Here is a 19,028-nt window from a genome sequence, read left to right on the forward strand (position 1 = left end):
AAAAAATTTCTTTAAAAAAAAACAGAAAAACGTGTCCAGGTTGGGCGGTATTGAAATCGTAGCAACGAAGGAAAAGGCATATTCCTGCGCAAATATAGTGAAAGCAAAAAATGCCTATGTTGTTAGGTAGCTAGGTTTAGTTCACTTAGCTTAAATAATAATTAGTCATTGTATTTATGCTAATGAAACCTAACCAACAGGCCTAACCTAACCTTGTAGGCATTCCTTGAAGAAATAATGAAAGAAACTGTGCGTATACAATATGGACACGAACGAATGGAGAAATGCATTGCTTTTAGTAGCAGGAAAAATATTTTCATTGTATTTATGCTATTGGAACCCAACCTAACAGGTGTAACCTAACCTTGTAAGCATTCCTCGTCTGAAATAATGAAAGAAACTGTGCATCTGTGGGTGGAATCCGGAGCGACAAATCAACTACAAGAAGTAGTTGATTTCAAAGACAAGAAATACAAAATCATTAACACCAAAGTAGGTATTTTTCTATGAAGAAGGTTGCAACATCATAACCACTGATCATGGACAACACTAGTCAAGATTTCTCCGCCATATCGCATGTAACGCAAGCGAAAGCAAACAATATAAAAATACTCGATATTTCTAAAATTGACATTATTTGCGTGGAAAAAATGAAACGCGAACTTGAAGAATCCTCAGGAATGCAGAATACGTAACTATCAATGTGAAAAATACGAAAATAAAGGAATTAGAGACGTTTGGTGGTTACTGAAATTTTAATTAATATTTTGGGTACCAGTTAGATAAGCCGGAGACACATTTAACTCGTTTATTTTCAAATAAAATTCATTTCTACTTACCTCATATGCATAGTGGAACATTTTTCAACTTTGGATCACTTTTTTTCCATGAAAAAGCATTATTTTTAACATTATAATTATTTATTGGTCGTTGCTAATTCGATGGGCAAATCTTGACTCACGTTGTCAAATGTCAGCTGATGTGCAGTGTTTCCAAACTTCTGAACCGATAAATGCCGCACAAACTATTCACAAAAGGTTTTTAAGCGAAAATTGATCCACAAACCATTCTCGCAAGGTTAGGTTAGGCAAACATAGAAAATTGAATTGGAAAAAAAAAACGCTCACACGTCATCTTGTAAAACTACCACGTGGTTGTTACACTAACACTTATTAACCGAAAAATGATTGTTATTAATCAACAAACCATTCACGGAAGGTTAGGTTAGGTTCAGTTATGTTAGGCAAACAGAAAATTAAATTGGGAAAAAAAATCCCGCTCACACGTCATCTTGTAAAACTACTGCGTGGTTGCTGCTCTGACAGGAGGTTACGTAATCGTTCGATTACGAAACATTTGATTCACGTAGTCGACGATAATGGTGGCACGAGATATCGTGCAACGGAGATGCGTGAATGACAAAAAATACCTTACTTACAGGCCAAATAAGTTGCACGATTCGAAAAAACAATTTCCGCAGCTTCAGAAGGTTCACAAGAACTCAATTCCGTGAGTACTTTCTCGTTTTTTCTTCTGTAAATTTCAAGAAATGTGTCTCCGGCTTATCTAATCGTTACCATATTTTGTATTCCACTTTCTTCCAAAACAATAATCTTCTCGATGTGACTGTTAATTTAACTCTTAAAGACACATGTGTGGATAAAAATAACCCAGACCATTTTGAAATGTATTTTTTTATAATTTCCAATGACTGCATGAGACCACCCCTCTAGTTACCTTTCCAGTAAAGCCTCTCGACTGTCAGGCCCTTAAATTACCTGTAAGGCTTCACAAGTTCTGCTCGCAAGGACCGTGTAAACACTGTTTGGTAATTTTCAACATTTTTTTTTTCTCATTGAATTGAATTTTGTAATGCAATAAAAATGATAAAGTTTAATGAAAATTAAGGCCTAAGTTCCTTTTGTTTTATTGCTATTTCATTATGCTACAAATGCAATTTTAACATTGTTCGATTTCGATTTACTTCTGTTGGTAAATACTGCGGAGTTTTAGCGATTACTTAAGATGTTGTTCAATATATATATTCTTTCATAGTTACGTTAGGCAGGCCAGGTTTGGTTCTCCTAAAATAAAGTCCCTAAATGCATTCGACTAAGGTTCGGATGTACTTCTACATCAATTCCCACTAATTTACGATACTTAACAGTTGCTTGTCAATGGAAAATACATTGTCCATGGGAAACATGCATGCTTGCGTAAGGTAATTTTTAAGGTTTTTTTTTTTTTTTTTCAAAATCCAAAGTTCTCATTACTTGAAGGAAGGTTCAAATTTCGTGTGACAATGATGCCAAAATTTTACGATAATTAGTGTTCCTGCTAGGAGAATTTGAAAAAAAGATCATAAAACAATTGGAACCCTTACCAAAATTAGTTCAATCAATGAAGGTATTAGGTAAAACTGCCATATGCAGGATATCACTCTAACTCGTTCATTCTCTACTTTTTTACATTCGTACTTACCTATTCTGCATTGTGAAACATTGTAATGCAGAAACATTGTTTTACAAGGGATTTTGCTTTTTTTAACGAAATTAGTATCTATTGTAGACATATCGAGTAATTATTGTTTGTTCTTTTCTCGCTTCCTGAACATGAAAAATGGCGGGCAAATCTTGACTAGTGTTGTGTTTCAAACGGCAAAGCAGTGTTTCAACCTTCTTAACAGAAAAATTCTCGCATAGCCCCGAAAACCATTCACGCATAGCCCCAAAAACCATTCGGGTCAGTATGACCATTTACGATAGCACCATCACGGTAAGGTTAGGTTAGGTTGCTTTAGGTTGGGAAATATAGTGAAAAAACTGCATGTTTGGAAGCACTTACCGGGGATTACGTCATCAGATGCTCACAACATCCGGTTCAAGTACATGGATGGAAATGCAAGCAACAGCTTTCGTGCATCGGACGGACATTATTATAGAAAAATACATGATTTAGCGGCCAAATACATTGAAAAATGCGAGAAAACACTTCCACGACTTTCCGAAATTACACAGAAACTCAATTCCGTAAGTACTTTATCCTGTAAATTTGAAGAAATACATTTCCCGCGTATGACATTTTTACCAGGTATTATTATTTACATGCTTTAAAACAATTACAATTCGGACTTATGAAGTAATTTGCTTGTGCGTAATTTTTTCCCCAGATGCATCTTTGCATCCTAGTGAAGAGTGCACATCCTGCCTGGCTAAGAAATGTTGGACCATAGACACTCCCACAGGAATTTTTCCACTCTCGTCCAAAGACACTGCCATGTTTCTGCAATGATCTGTACCAACCCAAAATATAATTACTGATTCTTTATAATAGTTAATGCAAATTACTGTGACAGATATGGAATTATTCAGATTTTGGCTGACATTAATTTTTCAGGGAGCAAAGGCCCCTTGTCATATCTCCATTCACACTTGTTAGCACACAGTGTATCAAGTATAATTAAAACAAATGAAAATATGCACACACAAGAAGTGCTTGACCTTCACAGTGACAATAACTTTTTTTTTAATGCAACAACTATGCAGATTCTCAAATACATAGGATGTGGTAAGTGCATGCGCCTTGCAATTTCAACCAATGATTTCATCCTCTAATTTCGGAAAACGTCTTACACTTTTCCTTTCAGAATATATTTTTAAGACTAAACCAAATATGTAGTTGTCAAACCACACCTACATTTAGTGTGAGTATCATTCTATGACTTTATGGTCTCTATATTTTTAAATGGAGATGATTTCACGTTCGTTGGAACAAGTTTGTATAGTCACATATTGCTATGTTTAATTTAATTTGTATGTAAAGAGAGATTAGCATTAGAATTGTTGTGGAATCCTAGAATTGTAATGAATGAGGTGTTTATACTTATTACACAACTTTTGGGTACTGTTAATGTAAATCAGGACAGTACCACATAAAGGTGGTCTTAAGAATATTTGTTTCGCTATTCTTATACATGGCTATGGGTTTTACAACAAAATTTTAATGTTAACATCTCAACCACTTCAGTCGACTTATATAATCTAATACATTTTTTAAAGCATTACATACAGTGAAAATTCTGTTTATAATTTAGTCATTAATTTTTAAATTAAATTAACAGTCCAAAGTTTTTGACGTGATTGTTCAGATCACTGCCATTCCTTGTTTATCTTGAGTCCTCCATTCCAATTCATGATGTCTTGAATTGTCATGAATTGGAATGGAGGGCTCAAGATAAACAAGGAATGGAAGTGTGTGTTAGAGAAAGTTGAAATGATGCAGAAAAAGGAGGGGAAAAGAAGAAGAATGAACAAGGAAGAAAGAGAAGAGAAAAGAAGGGACCAGAGGAGGAGGTATTCATCCATGTCCAAAAAGGCAGGAGGGATGGGGAATGGTAATCAGGTGGTTCCAGACTCTTGCTAATCTTGACCTGTCAGTGTTGTAGACCCATTAGTCAACTGTCAAGAGGTGATATGTTTAATTCCTTTGGAGAAATCTTCCTAGATAAGGACTGTCAACTTGATTTGTTTTTGTGTGGCTAGTGACCCTGCTATTTGTATGTAATGCTTCTGTGTGTAGTATATTTCATCATTTTAGTTTAGTTCTTCATCTGAGGAAGACCCTGTTACAGGGTTGAAACGTTACATGTTGAGTGTTTTTATATCTTAATAAAATGCCTTGGTCAGCTACTTAGTGTTTCTCAACGGTTGGCGTCACCTTTAGTTCAATCAAGTGGTTCCACATGTGAAACCTCCATTCAGTGGAGTGACAAGGAATTTTGTAAGGAAGGGATTGTGTATATATGTATGGGGGGGGGGAGTTAATGACATTCTTTCAATTTTTGAGGAACGTTTGTATGTGGTGTATCACGCCGAAGGCATGAAACGAACACAAGACCCCGGGCATCATAAATCGATAGTCTAATCACTTCATAAATGGGCCTGGTTGAAGAAGTTGGAAAGAGCTTCTTACAAACACACAACACCGGCAATCTTCAGCAAATGAAAACTCCACTGACACAGCATTAGTCGGAAAAATATGAAAAATAAGTAAACAGCTTTATGATAAAAGCACCGTTGGCGACAGACAGGGACTCGCCAACGGCTTTAACGATCGGAAGTTCAAATTCCCGTTAAATAGTTCGTGTGAGAATAGTTTTACCTGCGAAGTAGTAATTGCGATAGAGCTCCGTTGTCGTCGGAAGTTATAGTTAAAATACCCTTAGATTTTATACGGTAGTTAGGGAGTGATAAGTGCAGTGATACAAAGTCTATACTTCGTCGCTCACTACATGTGTACACTGCCTAAAACTACACAATTTTTCAAGGTATAAAACAATACAAATCATTTATCATTTTATGAAATTATAGCTTGCCATGAGGTTACTAACAATTCCAACATTATCGTTTTCATCTGTGTATGGATTTAGAGGCAAGATTTAATAGCATAGCTACTTCAGTAAACCCATGAATACTTTTAGCATTTATTCAGCTTTATTCAAGTAGTTTTTATTGAGTACTTTCAAAACTATTTGCAAATTGTATTAAAAAATAAAAACATTTGTTATGAAATATGCAATAAACATTTCACAGGCTTACATTGGTTGGCATTCTATCGTTTAAAAGAACTGCTATAGGGGGTTCAAACCAGGGACCCTTTTTGTGGTGTGCAGGTATCATAGTGACTAGACCACACCATCCTTCTTGATCAAGCTCCTACCCATTTATGTTTTGAAATCATATTGCACTATTTCATCTGCTATTCATAGAAAGTATTTCACACAATATATTACAATTTTTTAAAATTTTTTTTAGAAACTACAATATATTATGTTTTCTTGTTAACTCTACATATTGAAAAAGAGGGAAGGTAGAATTCGGTCACAGATGGCCCATGTCATGTATAATTCAACAATTTACCTACAGAAGGCTGCGAGCTGAACAACAGTTTTACGGTTGGCAAGCCTCAAGCCTCTGTCTGAGACCACAATTCACACACTCAATGCAAAGGTTCTCTCCCTCTCTCCTTGGTTAATTTGCAGTGGCGTGCCCAGGAATTTTTGAAGGAGGAATATGGGTTGTTATGGCTTCTATTTTTAAAAATATTCAACACATATTTTACCTCATTGTTGGAACACAGAGGATTAAGATTTTCACCAAAATCTATCTCTCTCTCCACCCTCTTGCCTCCCGTAGGAAGTAATTTAGTATTGTAGAAGCTATGTGGATAAACACATCCCAAGTGGTATCAACGAGTAATTTGATTTATCAAAAGAATAGTTTTCATATTTTGCCTCTTATAAATGTCGACAATATATTATTTCTACTAAATTTAAAAAAAATGGTTCTGCAAGAGATATGAACCTGTGATCTTCAGACAACTGGGTCTGCTCTCTACCGCTTTTCCATTTCACCAGTTGAATAAACCAAGTTGAAATTTTGGGGTAAAAGTCTGTTTCTGATTAGTTTATTTTTACAAGCTGGAATAGACCTGAGGTCTGCAACTCAGAACTAGACTTCTGTGGTAACTTTTTCTCTCCCGTCTCCTCTGATGCAACATATCTCATGCACTGTAAATGGGAAGTGGCATTGTTACATGTTGCAAATAATTTCTCATAACCATCGTTAGTTCCAGATTTAGCCACATCCACCGAGCATTTACTTTCTGAACATATAGTACCTAATACTATAGTCAATTGTGTACCACTATCGTGGCCAGCACATTGCATTGTGTGAAAATTTTCACATCCTTTTTCCTGCTTTTGATTTACATAATTATGGAGATAAACTGTATTCCTTGACGTCAATAACCAAGTGCTTTTTCACTGTCAGTATGAAAGTCAGGGCTAGCAAATTCTTCAGTTGAACTAACTTTTGTGTTGTTAATACTTGATGAAAATACCAGAAGAAAATGCTGTTAGCTAAAATAAAAATTAAGTACTGCCACTGTAGTAACATGCATTATATTCTGAGTCTTTTATCAATGATTTTCCTTTGTTTTAGTCCTGGTGTGAAGCGACCCGGCAGCCAACCTGAGGAGTTCAGAGGACGTGGAAGGGGTTTCACCCCTGGAAGGTGAGATCCTTTGATCATCCTTGTAAATATTATGTGTAAATTGATAACAATCCTTGACAAACTTTTAGCAAAGTGTTATTTTAAATTATAGTTTTCAACTTGCCTCTTTCTATTAAAACAGTTTTTTTATTATTATTATTAAAACAGTTATTTTGGTCTCCCTCATGGCGCAGTGGTAGCGCTGTCACCTTGTAATCAAGGGGTCCCGGTTCGATTCCCATTGGAGGCACATGGTGGTTTGGATCCCACTTTAACTGTAGGTCCGGTCCCAATTAGCCTTACTGTGCATAAAATGGACTTTAAAAAAAACCTCAATCAATCAAAATAGCTATTTTGAGTTTATTTTGTTTGGAGCTTGGTAATGCATTTTTATTAAAAAAAAAAAAAAAAAAAAAAAAAAGGAAAGTGCTCCCTGTGCTTTGCACCATGTCATGAAGGCATATAGAGGGTGTGGAGTTAGGGCCCCACACTTTCTTGATCACGGCCAAAGGTGGGGGTGATGTGATCAGCACCACACCCCTGCTGCCTTTACCTCCTAGATTTTCCTCCAGGTCCCACTTTATACAATGCTGGGTGGACACCGGAGCTGCTTGAACAAGTGGAATAAATCCCGGTTTTCCCCCACCAGGGATCGAACCCAGGTCTCTCGCATGGTAGTTAGGCGAGGCATTTTTATTTTTTTGTAATTGATCCTGCTTTGTTTTTGTATTTTAGCCCTGTCAACAGTACATAGTGGAAATCAATCTCTTGATTTGTTAGTGTCCATTCAACCATAATTATCATTGTATTAGCCAAAAGTTACATGAAAGCTGCACAATAGGGGAAAAATAGAGTATGATTTAAAAAGAAAAGCATCATTAGAATTAACCTTTGCAGCCAAGTGCTAGCTGTGTTTACCACCATGGGTCTTCTGTTAAGGCTCAAATGGACCTTTGTCCGCCACGAGGGCAATTTTTTTCGAATTTTCCTCTCCTTTCGAAATCCGAAAAATTACATCTGCTTAGAATTCTTTCTAGATCATTCTCATAAATCTTCATGTGGTTTGCTTTGCCTAGATATTTTCGTAGCTGCATAAGTCTATTAAACTATTGATAACATCTAGGTAATGGCGAAAGCAAACCACATGAAGATTCACATGAATGTTCTAGAAGGAATTCTAAGCAGATGTAATTGTTTGGATTTTCTTAATATCACAACGGTTTTTCGAAAGGAGATGACATTTTTTAAAGAAAATGCCCTTGCATTGGCTGAAGGTGCAACCAAGCCTTAAGGACAAGTGAAAGTTATACTCATGATATTTCAGTTCTGTCTTTTTTGTTCATTTGTATCCATATGAAGATATGACATACTTGAATTATAAAACAATATATCCGTTGTTACTATTATTAACAAGCAGAATTTGAAAATTTCTTTGTTTTCCCTCACAGTATTATGGGATTGATCTTTTTAACCACTGCTTTTTCTGATATATTTCACGTTGACATGTAATAATGAGAACAAAAGAACACGTTCACAACATGAAACAATTAGTGGTCCAGTGGGAAATGTCAAATTTTCAAAATTTCCCAAAAATCACGACTTTCGGAAATGTTGTGTAATTTACATATTTTTTTCAAAATTGGGACTTTACCAATGCATGTCCTCAAAGATTGGCCTTTTGTCATGCTTCCCATCAAATTTGGCTCATTCAGTGTCCATAAGGCTGACACTAGAAGCAAAATTCTAGATTTTTTCCATAAGCTGACAACAATGCTGCTTTTTTACATTATTATTTTTTCTCCCAAGAAGCAAGCTGGATAACAATCATGATTTTTATTTAAAAAGTAATTTCTGATGCCATTTTTTATTTGGATTGGATTTTTTTTATGTTTAAAAAAAACACTTAAAATTACTTGTGTGTGTTTTGGCGCCGTACATATAGATGTAACTTTTTTATGGAAAGGTTTTTTCTGGTATACAACCCTGCAAATATTTGAACAGTTTGATTAAAGCAAATAAAAAAATTGCAAGTGTACACTTTTCTGTTTCTGATACTGTATATTTTTATTACAGTGTAAAAGTCATTTAAGGTTACTTTTATCTGGGTACCATGTTCTGTAGCATAAATGACTCCAATGCCATAGTTCTCATAAAAGCAATCCATTATATATCAACAGAAATGTCATACAAATGTGGAGGTTTTTAGCCAAAAATTGCATGAAAGGGGAAAAGTAAATGTCTAATCTACTTTATGCACAGATAGGTTGATTATGATATAATTGATTGACTCTTTCACTGCGGAATTCTCTGGCACACAATATCCCTTGGCTGCGTAATTAAATTTGAAAATATATTTTTTTTATAAATAAATAGTTTTTGCAATTACATTGTGTTATATATGAGAGAGAACTTACAAAAGTCATTCCTTGCACTGGAAAACCATTCTGTAGTCCCTGGTGGTATGATATTTTGAAATTTTGAAGAAAAAAAAAAAACATTTTTTTGAGAAAGAATAATTTTAAAAAATTACATTGCAAAATATGTTATAGAGAAATTACAAAAGTCATTCCTTGCACTGGCAAACCATTCTGTAGTCCCTGATGGTATGGTATTTCTCAAAACACGGGATGACGCAGAGTGGTGGAGCGGTGTGGAAATTCGTAAGTAGTATCAAGATACTGGGTGGCGAAAACTTCAGTTTGTTCTGCTGTGTGTTCAAATACTGTACTGTCACCAAGTAACTTAGCACTTGCCTGTGTCGAACTTCCCGCACCTAGATCAATGCTGCTTTGCACTCTGCTCCATGATGTTACGGACGGCGGTACAAATTCTTCATCAGACACTACACAATCACTGTCACCACTTGAAGTCTCATAAAAACTGTCGCTATTATCGTCACAACTTAATTCACCTTCTGATTCTGAGTCGGCAAATAACAGTTGAGTAACATCATTATCAGACAAGTGTTGACGACTTGACGAAGCCATGTTTGCATTCGAACATGTATTTGAAACTGACATGTCAGAGTACTCAACGCTCGTATGTCAAAGAATTCTAAAGGGAGGCGTAATTAGCGACATCATACGGATAAAAACAAAACTACAAGTTCAAATAGTTCCAAATACTATCAACAGATGTCAGAAGGCTACTAAAAGCGACGTACTGCGGAAATGCGACACCCGCAGTCAGTGGAAGTATGAACTCGCAATAATGCGACTTCCGTGGAGCAAGGCACCTGGTGTGCTGTGCATAAATGCGACGACCGCAGCGAAAGAGTTAAAGTGGGATCCAAATAACTATATGCCTCCAAACCTTATACCCTGTGATTACACCAGAACAACATTACCACTACTCCTCAAAAATGCAGATTTCTGCAACAAGCAAACAACTTTTTAAGAAAGAATAATATTGACAAGGATTTGAGATAAAATATCGTAAATTAAATTTCCGACAAGTTGTTTGATGGCTTACGTCATTTCAGGAGACGAGATCCTGGCGGAAGGATGGAAGAGGAGAGTCCAGCATCCAAGAAGAGAAGAGATGGAGGGGCTCCCACTAGGTATGTAGTTAACAATTAGCAACCAGCTTTGTTGTCACTACAGCAATGCTGCCAGAATGTTAATCTAAACATATATCATCAGGGTGGCTACTCGCTGGGAATTCAGGGAATTATGCATGAATTATTGGCTCTGGAAATTATGCATGAATACTTTGTGAATTTTTCTCTGTAAACATGAAAATTGTTGTTAGTATTCTTTGTAGAACAATCTCTCTGACAGAGAGATATCTTGAGGTTGATGAGCTAAATTTGAGTTTGAAATTCTTATACAATTAACATTTTTTTATCCCGTAACATTTGTGAGTTGTATTTAACTTGTGTTTGTAGATGTATTTTGAGCCTGAGTATGTGAAATGGCAAATGTATACTCTACACTTTAATTAAATATTTGAAATAAATATACAGTTTAATTAAATTGAATTAGAATTGTTGTGTATGTATATTGTTAATATATTTGTGCATGTATGTGTGTGGGTGATGATTGGCATTAATACGTAATGTTGAAATGGAGAAAACATGTGCTTGTACCCTTGAATTTTTGGAGTTCACCTCGAAAACCTGATGTTATACTTGAATTTTATCATGGTCCTAGAGTGTCCACCCTGATCATGTAACTACGTGCTGAATGTTTTAACCTGTAGGGGTTCAGTAAGAAACATTGAATTTTCAAAATTACCCAAAAATTGTCTTTTTTTTTTAATTATGCTTTTTTTATTGGGGATGAATGTTGCATGTTTTATTTATTTATTATTATTACCTTTAACAGAGGTAAATCATCAAATGACAGAAGGCATACATAATGATGATAATGAATAGTAATTACAAAATTAAAATAGATACCATATGTAATCCAGTCACAAATTGTATTCATTACATAAGTATAGCCATACAGAACTGTTTATAATTAGAATAAAGAAAAAAATATATAATCTTGAGTATAAATACATTTATTATGTATTAACTATCTCAAAGAGTAATCTTTTGTTATTTCTTGTGTTGCGTCCCTGCAAATTTGTTCCATCCAGCATCCACTGGGCCAACAACACTATACTGCAAAAGGTTTAACCTGGCACGGCTCCCGCCAAAACCTTCTCAGTCGTCTGCAGGATGTTGTTGCCACTGATTTCAGCCCAAGCGAGCAAACATGGCGACATGCCGGGCTGCGAGCGGTCATTTGTGGGCGCAAGCACAGATGTCTCCACCACCAGAACATTCACGTCCTTCACAACGTAGCAACAAAGGACACGCGAAGGCAGCGGCGACCCCTGGTAGGCAGAGGACAAAGCACGTGCTGTCTACAAGGCTTATGCCAATGGTTGAAAACACTCACGTGATGCCTGGGAAAGTCGGCTAGCAGAAGGAAATCTACGGTTTGGCACGAACTGTGCCAGGTTAAACCTTCTGCAGTATAGGAGCGATTTTGCTGCAAATATTTCCATGAGCTGGCAACACTGTTTTATACATTGTTATTTTCCCCTAAAGAAGTATGAGCCTATTTTCAACACAACTTTGCATGGTTGTAGGAATGTACCATTGCTACATACTCCATTTTTTTTTTTTTTTAAAAAACTTTTAAATTCCCTGTTCGATAAGGGGTTTAAATCCCCCTTTATAAGAGTTCAAACCTAGGATATCCTGCTTCATAGCGCGCTACATTCACTATCCTTCACCCGGCGGTCGATATAGTACATACATTTTTCCTATATGCGATCCTATAAAGCACATATTTGTATAGTGCATAGTGGTTGTATATAATGTTGTTTGGTAAGTATAGGAACAATATGAGCGTCAGAAAATGGGATCGAACAGGTCCACAGAAGGTTAACCCAGTAGAATCATGGGAAATGGTTCGATGGTTTACTGTATGTGCAAATTACAATTACTTTATATTTGATGGCAAAATCTATCAGCAAAATAATGGTCTATCAATGGGAAACCCAGTATCCGGAATCATCTCCAGCATTTTTCTTCATTACATAGAATCTCCAATTGTTAATGCGATAGGTGCGGATATCAAACTCTACATCAGATATGTAGATGATGTGCTAATTATTGCTAAAAATGAGAACACCATCATGGACGTATTTAAATCGTTAAATGAATCACATCGTCGCATAAAATTCACTTGCGAACCCATGAATAACAATGTAATTTCTTTCCTTGATCTGCAAATTAAGACAACTGACTCAATAATTCAAACATCAGTCCATAGAAAAAAAAATTAGCGGGGGAAAAATACATCCATGCCAAATCAGAACATTCGCGTATAACAATGGATAACATATTTTTAAATTTTTTCCTGAGAGCACAAAGACTATGTTCTAATAATGAGGATATCAAAAATGAAGAAGAAAGGCTCTTTAATATAGCAAAAGAAAATGGCTTTCACACTACCAGAATAAACCAAATCAAAAAACAAGTTGCAAGAAAACTAAAGGAAAAGAGAAATACAGACAAAGATGAAAAATCTGTTGAAAAGAAATTTGTGTGCATTCCATTCCACAAGGGATTCTCACATAAAATTGCAAAAATTTTTAGAAGTTTTAATTTCAAAATTGTTTTTAAATCACCAAGAAGTTTGGAATGTACATTTAATGAATTCAAAATGAGAAACTCGCTACCAGATGTGGAAACCACAGGAATATATAATATAAGTTGTTCATGTTCAAAAGATTATGTGGGACAAACAGCAAGGAAAATGGCAATAAGATGGCACGAACATGATTTGGACATTATAAATCTAAACCCAAGAACAGGTTTGTCAACTCATATCATCGAAGAGAAGCATTTGATTAAAAAGAGAAGGGTTTTAAAAAGATTAACGGGAAACACAGAGTTGAATGTCTGGGAAGCCTCGTTCATTGCGGAAGAACACTGGAATAAATTAAATAATGAAAATGGTAATATAGATCCAGTGTGGAGTTTTCTTTTTCACAAATGGAGTAAGCCACCATCTTTAAAATTTAATGTAACAGAAAACATCAAGAGACTTTGTGAAAACAATGATGAATTTGAATTACCTGATGATATTTGGGATTCATAATTTAAAAAAATAGACTGCTTTTTTCACAGTTAAGTTGCTATATTACAACAATGTAACATTGACAACATCCATTATATAACAGATTCTTTTTGTTTAAAAATTACTAACCATTGTTATAACTGTATCTTTAGTCAAAATGAAAATAAATGTCTGATGAAAGGAGCGTGTGTTCTCCTGAAACGTCACAAAGAAAAAACTGTTTTCTTATGCTTGTAATAACCGTAAACTACAGGAAAATAACTCCATTTTTTTATTTTTTTGTTTGTTCACTTTGTGTAAAATATCGATTTTCTTCTTCTTCCTGTAACTTTTGCTAGTAGGAGATATAATGTATAAATGTCATCTCGCTACGACAATTAGTTCTCTTTTCTTTGTTATACATTGTGGCAAGTTTGAAAAGAGCACACTTGTAAAGTTTCCATCCGTCCACTAAAGTTTAAACATTCAAACAGCAGGCATTGGCCTAAGTAAATACCAGTTTTTGCGTGAATGACCCTCATAATTTAAATATATTTACCCAAGTTTTTATTTATTACGTTATTGGTAGAGGCATGCATATTTAATTTTTGACGAAAACACAAAATTTGAAATAACTCATTGTAATGTTAATTTTTCATGTTTCTGAAAGGTGTGAGGTGCATTTTCCTACCTTGTTTTGTCACGAAATAATGCGAAATGAACTGCAAAATACGAAATTATACACATATACGCAAAATTTCGAGTTTATTTACCGATGCGACACTTTCTGAATTCATAATTATCCTGAGACTTATGTAATTCATGGAAAAGTGATTAATTCTGCTGTAAATATTTGAGAAGCAAAAATGGACCCCTTTATATAGGAATAAACTTAATACCAGGTGTACAAAAAAGAATGTCCTAGTTTTCAACTTCTCTTGTTTCATACATATTTGGCATACAACAATGATATATATATTAAACAAAAGAGTAACACTCACAGTTTTTTTGGTTCACAAATGTTCAGTGTGTGACCCTTTTGTGACCCGGTACACATCCAAACAATAAGACAGCTCTTCCCACACTCTAACAAGCATGTCTGTAGTGATTGAGGTTACAGCTGTTTGTATTCAGCGACGCAATTCTGGTAGATCGTTTGGAAGGAGAGGTACATATACAGCATCTTTAATAAAACCCCACAAAAAAAATCACAAGGGGTCGGATCAGGTGACCTCAGGAGCCATGACAAGCAAGCCCTGTCATTCCTTCGAGTACGACCAATCCAGCGGCGACCACACCATTTAACCATTCCCGCACACAAGTGTGCCAGTGAGGGGGAGCACCAATTTGTTGCCAGATAAAGTTATCTGGTTCAGCTGCTAGAAGTTGTGGGAACAACCATCCTTGAAGCACATCCAGGTAGGTTACCCCTGTCACAGTTTCTTCCGCAAAGAAGAACGGCCCATACACTTGACTTCGAGACACTGCCCAGAACACATTGAGTTTAGGTGAGTCTCGTTCACATTGCATGAACTTGTGAGGATTTTCAGTCCCCCAAATACGAACATTGTGTGTTTTAACATGTCCTGAAACATGAAATGTGCATTCATCACTGAAAACAATTCGATGTAAAAATTCATTCTCATCCTCATGCTGCAACACTTCATTTGCAAATTCGAAACGTTTACCAAGGTTGATAGGAAGCAAAGCTTGTAAAAGCTGTAACCGGTATGGACGCATTTGTACACGTCTTTTTTCGTAAAATAGACCACACTGTCATCACTGGCATTTGTAGTTCTTTGCTGGCCTTGCAAACAGATTTCTTCGGACTACGAACGAATGCTTCCCTGACACGTTCAACATTTTCTGCAGAAACTCTTGGCCGACCGGTACTCTTGCCCTTGCACAAACAGCCTGTGGTGTCAAATTGCTTATACCAACGTCTTATGTTCTTCGCAAGTAGAGCTTAAACATGGAACTTCGCACGGAAAGCACTCTGCACAGATGTCACTGATTCACATTTCGCAAAGTTCAGAACACAGGACTTCTTTTCAACCCGAAATTGACTGTTTTTGTACCAAAATTTCACTTTTTTATTTATCAAAAATATGTGCCTCTAGTTATTGGTTTATAATTTTTGAACACTTTGTTCTATTTTAGGGTGGCTGGTTCAAAGATGAAGAGGAGTGGGGACAGTGCTGATGAGGAGGAACTTCCCAACAAGGTAAATGAATGGTGTTTTTATTTTTATGTGGGTTTTGGATCAACCTCTTTTTCTTTCTTTTTAACTTATAGACCAGAAGGTTTAATCTGCTAAAATTCCCACCACTAAGTGGACTGTCATCTGCAGGCTGTTGTTTGCAAAGGTATGATTGATGCACAAGTCCTTAAAAAAAGGTGGGATAAATGATCTATTCAGGGCCTTAGAAGGCACATTTTTACCCTTTCACCATCTGAAATACCTGATCCCCTTGTGTTGATTGCCTATTCCTCCCTCTCCGCTGTGAATGTGCTGACCAAGTATTCACATTTCCCTCATGAAGGAAATGGTGAGCTAGAACAAAGCACATGGTTTCTCCAGTGCTCCTATCAATGGAAGCAAGTAATCACATAATAATGGCAAGGTCTTCTAGGAGATGACAGATCACCCAGTGGCAGGCACCGTACCAGGGTAAACCTTCTGTAATCTCCTGTAATGGCCATTAACATGTAAGGATAGAATTTGTTGAAAGCACAATAGCACCTCTCTCTCTGGTGTAGTGGTAATGCAGTTTCCTTGTAACTCAAGAATCTGAAGATTGATCCTTGGGTGATGTGCATTGCAGGATGATTCAGAGCTCACTTTAAACTGCAGGCCCAGCCCCATTTAAATACTGTCCTATCTGAGTATATAATGAAGTTTTTGTACTAATTTTTCACACATGCAGTGACTGAAAATTAAAAGTTGATGCAAGAGAGTGTGGTTTTATAAATACAACAATATAATTATACAAATAGGCCTACTGAATGTGTGTTTCTTGCATAAAAATTCACTAACTAATGTAATTTGTATATTTTTTTGTGAATTTCACCACATCTTACACTCTCTGTACACAAATTGTTTTTTTAATAGTTGTGTAGAACTCTTGATTTCGACAAGTTAATAAAACTCAGTAAAAAAATTAATATACATAAAATGCATAATTTTTTGATGTTTTTCAAGCAACAGTTGTGCTAAAAAGTTGATGGGGGAACTTCAACATGCCTTCTGGAGATTACCAGCATATCACCTTTTTGTCACTCCTTGATTTTTGAAAGACCAATATTCTAAGACAATAGCATAGAACTTAATGATGTAGCTAGTGCTTTAAATGCCATTATTGCATATTTTATTTCTTTAGAATTCAATTAGTTCTGAAAAGGTCAGCTTGTCTTGTTCCAGTAATGTGACGATGCAGTGATTAACTAATAATAGATTCCATTGTACATTGTACCTAAATATTTCTGTGTGCAAAAACATTGTTTTAAATATGTATAAACATGTTTTTTACAGCCTGCTGTTCCTTCCCGCGTTTTTGCTACCCCTAAAGACACAAAGTCTCGACAGGAAGTTATGGCTGCCCAGAATGCTGATGAACGGAGCAAAGCAAGGTAATCAAATATTTACTGGCAGATTTATATGTTGATTAGAGTTCTTGTGCTTTCAGCTTGTTGAAGATGTCATAAAATTCATTGTAGTTTCAATCAAGTTACTGAAATCTGAATAGGTCCTTCCAACATGATTTTTTTTTTTTTAATTGCTGAAAACCAGAGTCTCTTTCTCGTTAGGAGTTGCCCACATGCAACATTGGTAAATTCATAAGTCAACCCAGTATAGTGTGATTTTTAAGTATTACTGAGTAAATTGTTCATCACCATGTTTATTATATTGGTTTTAAGCAATGAGAACTTCAAGAATTAAAAAAAAGCCAAACAAGCTGTTAACAACTTCTGTATAATATTAATTCCTTATTAACATGTAGACTTGACTTAATTCCTTTTGCTCCATCAGGAGCATAGGACTTCAGTGAAATGCCTCCATTTGGCTCTATGACGTGCCAACTCCTTGATCTCTCTCCATGTTTTTACTTTCTCGGCTGCTTCTTCTACTGTTCTCTTCCATGTCTTCTTCGGACGTCCTATTTTCCGGGCTCCTTGGGGGTTCCAGTCTGAGGCTGCTTTCTCTATTGCTCCAGTTGGTTTTCGTAAGGTGTGTCCTAACCAACTCCATTTTCTTCTTTTTATTTGGATTGTAATTGGCTGTTGTTTAGTTTCTCTCCATAATTCTTCATTTGATATTATTTCTGGCCATTTTATATTGAGGATACGCCTGAGACAGCGATTAATAAAGGTTTGTATCCTTTTTGTGTTAGCTTGTGTCGTTTTCCATGTGTCGCAAGCATACAGTAAAACTGATTTTACATTTGTATTGAAAATCCTTATTTTTGTCTTTCTAGAAACATTGCAGGTTTTCCAAATGGGATACAGTTGTATAAATGCCACATTGGCTTTCTTGATTCTATTTTGTATGTCTTCATCTGAACCTCTTTCTTTTGTTATGGCACTTCCTAAATATGTAAATGACTCTACTTGTTCAACCAGCTCATGACAAACATTGAATTTTTCTTTTCGTCTTGCATTGACTCTCATTTCTTTAGTCTTGTTCACATTAATAGTGAGTCCTGCTATCTTTGCTTCCTCCTGTAGTCTTTTTAGTTTCTCCTTCATGTCGCAAAGTCATTGAAATAATAAGCAGATGTCATCCACAAAATCTAAATCTTCTAGTCTATCTTTGAGTCCCCATTGTATTCCTCTTTTCCTGCAACCCATCGTTTTTATCATAACTGCATCTAGTATTAGCAGAAATATTGTCGGAGGTAGAATGCAGCCCTGTCTTACTCCATTTGTAACATCTCGTACAAAGTCTAAAAGTGGGAACATTGATTGGGTATGACAGCCTTTAGCCACTCGCTTGCTAAGCGAGAGGAACGTTGTAAGAAAGGGGGGGTAGCTCTGAAAAGCAACGTCGACACTCAAAGTGCAAGGGGACTAGCCCCGTGAATAAGAACACACAAACATATATTTAAAAACACTACCATTGACTGAACAGGCTGGGGGAGGAAAGACATAAGGAATGTTCGTTACCTGAAGTTCTATGGCGATCTCTTCTCCGCTGGTCCTTGGATCGACGTGGTCCTACTCTGTAAGAAAACGGACGAGGGAGCAACTCCGGGCTCCAAACTCTGTACTTTCGTAGACCGATATTCTAAACGATAACTTTAACTTCCCGATCGTTCGTTCGCTCCTTTTTCTAAACTTATGATGCCTGTGGAGCTTTCTCGCGATAACCGGATTCAACGTATGCTGAAAACAACTAGAAACGGAGTTCTTTTGTAAC

At 36.0% G+C, this 19,028-nt stretch overlaps 1 protein-coding gene across 1 annotated transcript in view; it reads left to right on the top strand.

Moving 5' to 3' along the window:
• Positions 1-19,028, top strand: part of Pnn (desmosome associated protein-like protein pinnin) — a 49,366-nt gene that overhangs the window by 530 nt on the left and 29,808 nt on the right. Inside the window, exons 2-5 of the mRNA XM_083118927.1 lie at positions 7,002-7,073; positions 10,534-10,611; positions 15,773-15,836; positions 17,145-17,242. Of these exons, the coding sequence (XP_082975053.1) occupies positions 7,002-7,073; positions 10,534-10,611; positions 15,773-15,836; positions 17,145-17,242 (312 nt within the window). The remainder of the gene's footprint in view (positions 1-7,001; positions 7,074-10,533; positions 10,612-15,772; positions 15,837-17,144; positions 17,243-19,028) is intronic.

Source organism: Lepisma saccharinum, chromosome 3 (assembly GCF_977018435.1).
Source record: "Lepisma saccharinum chromosome 3, izLepSacc3.1, whole genome shotgun sequence".
NCBI classification, from domain to species: domain Eukaryota; kingdom Metazoa; phylum Arthropoda; class Insecta; order Zygentoma; family Lepismatidae; genus Lepisma; species Lepisma saccharinum.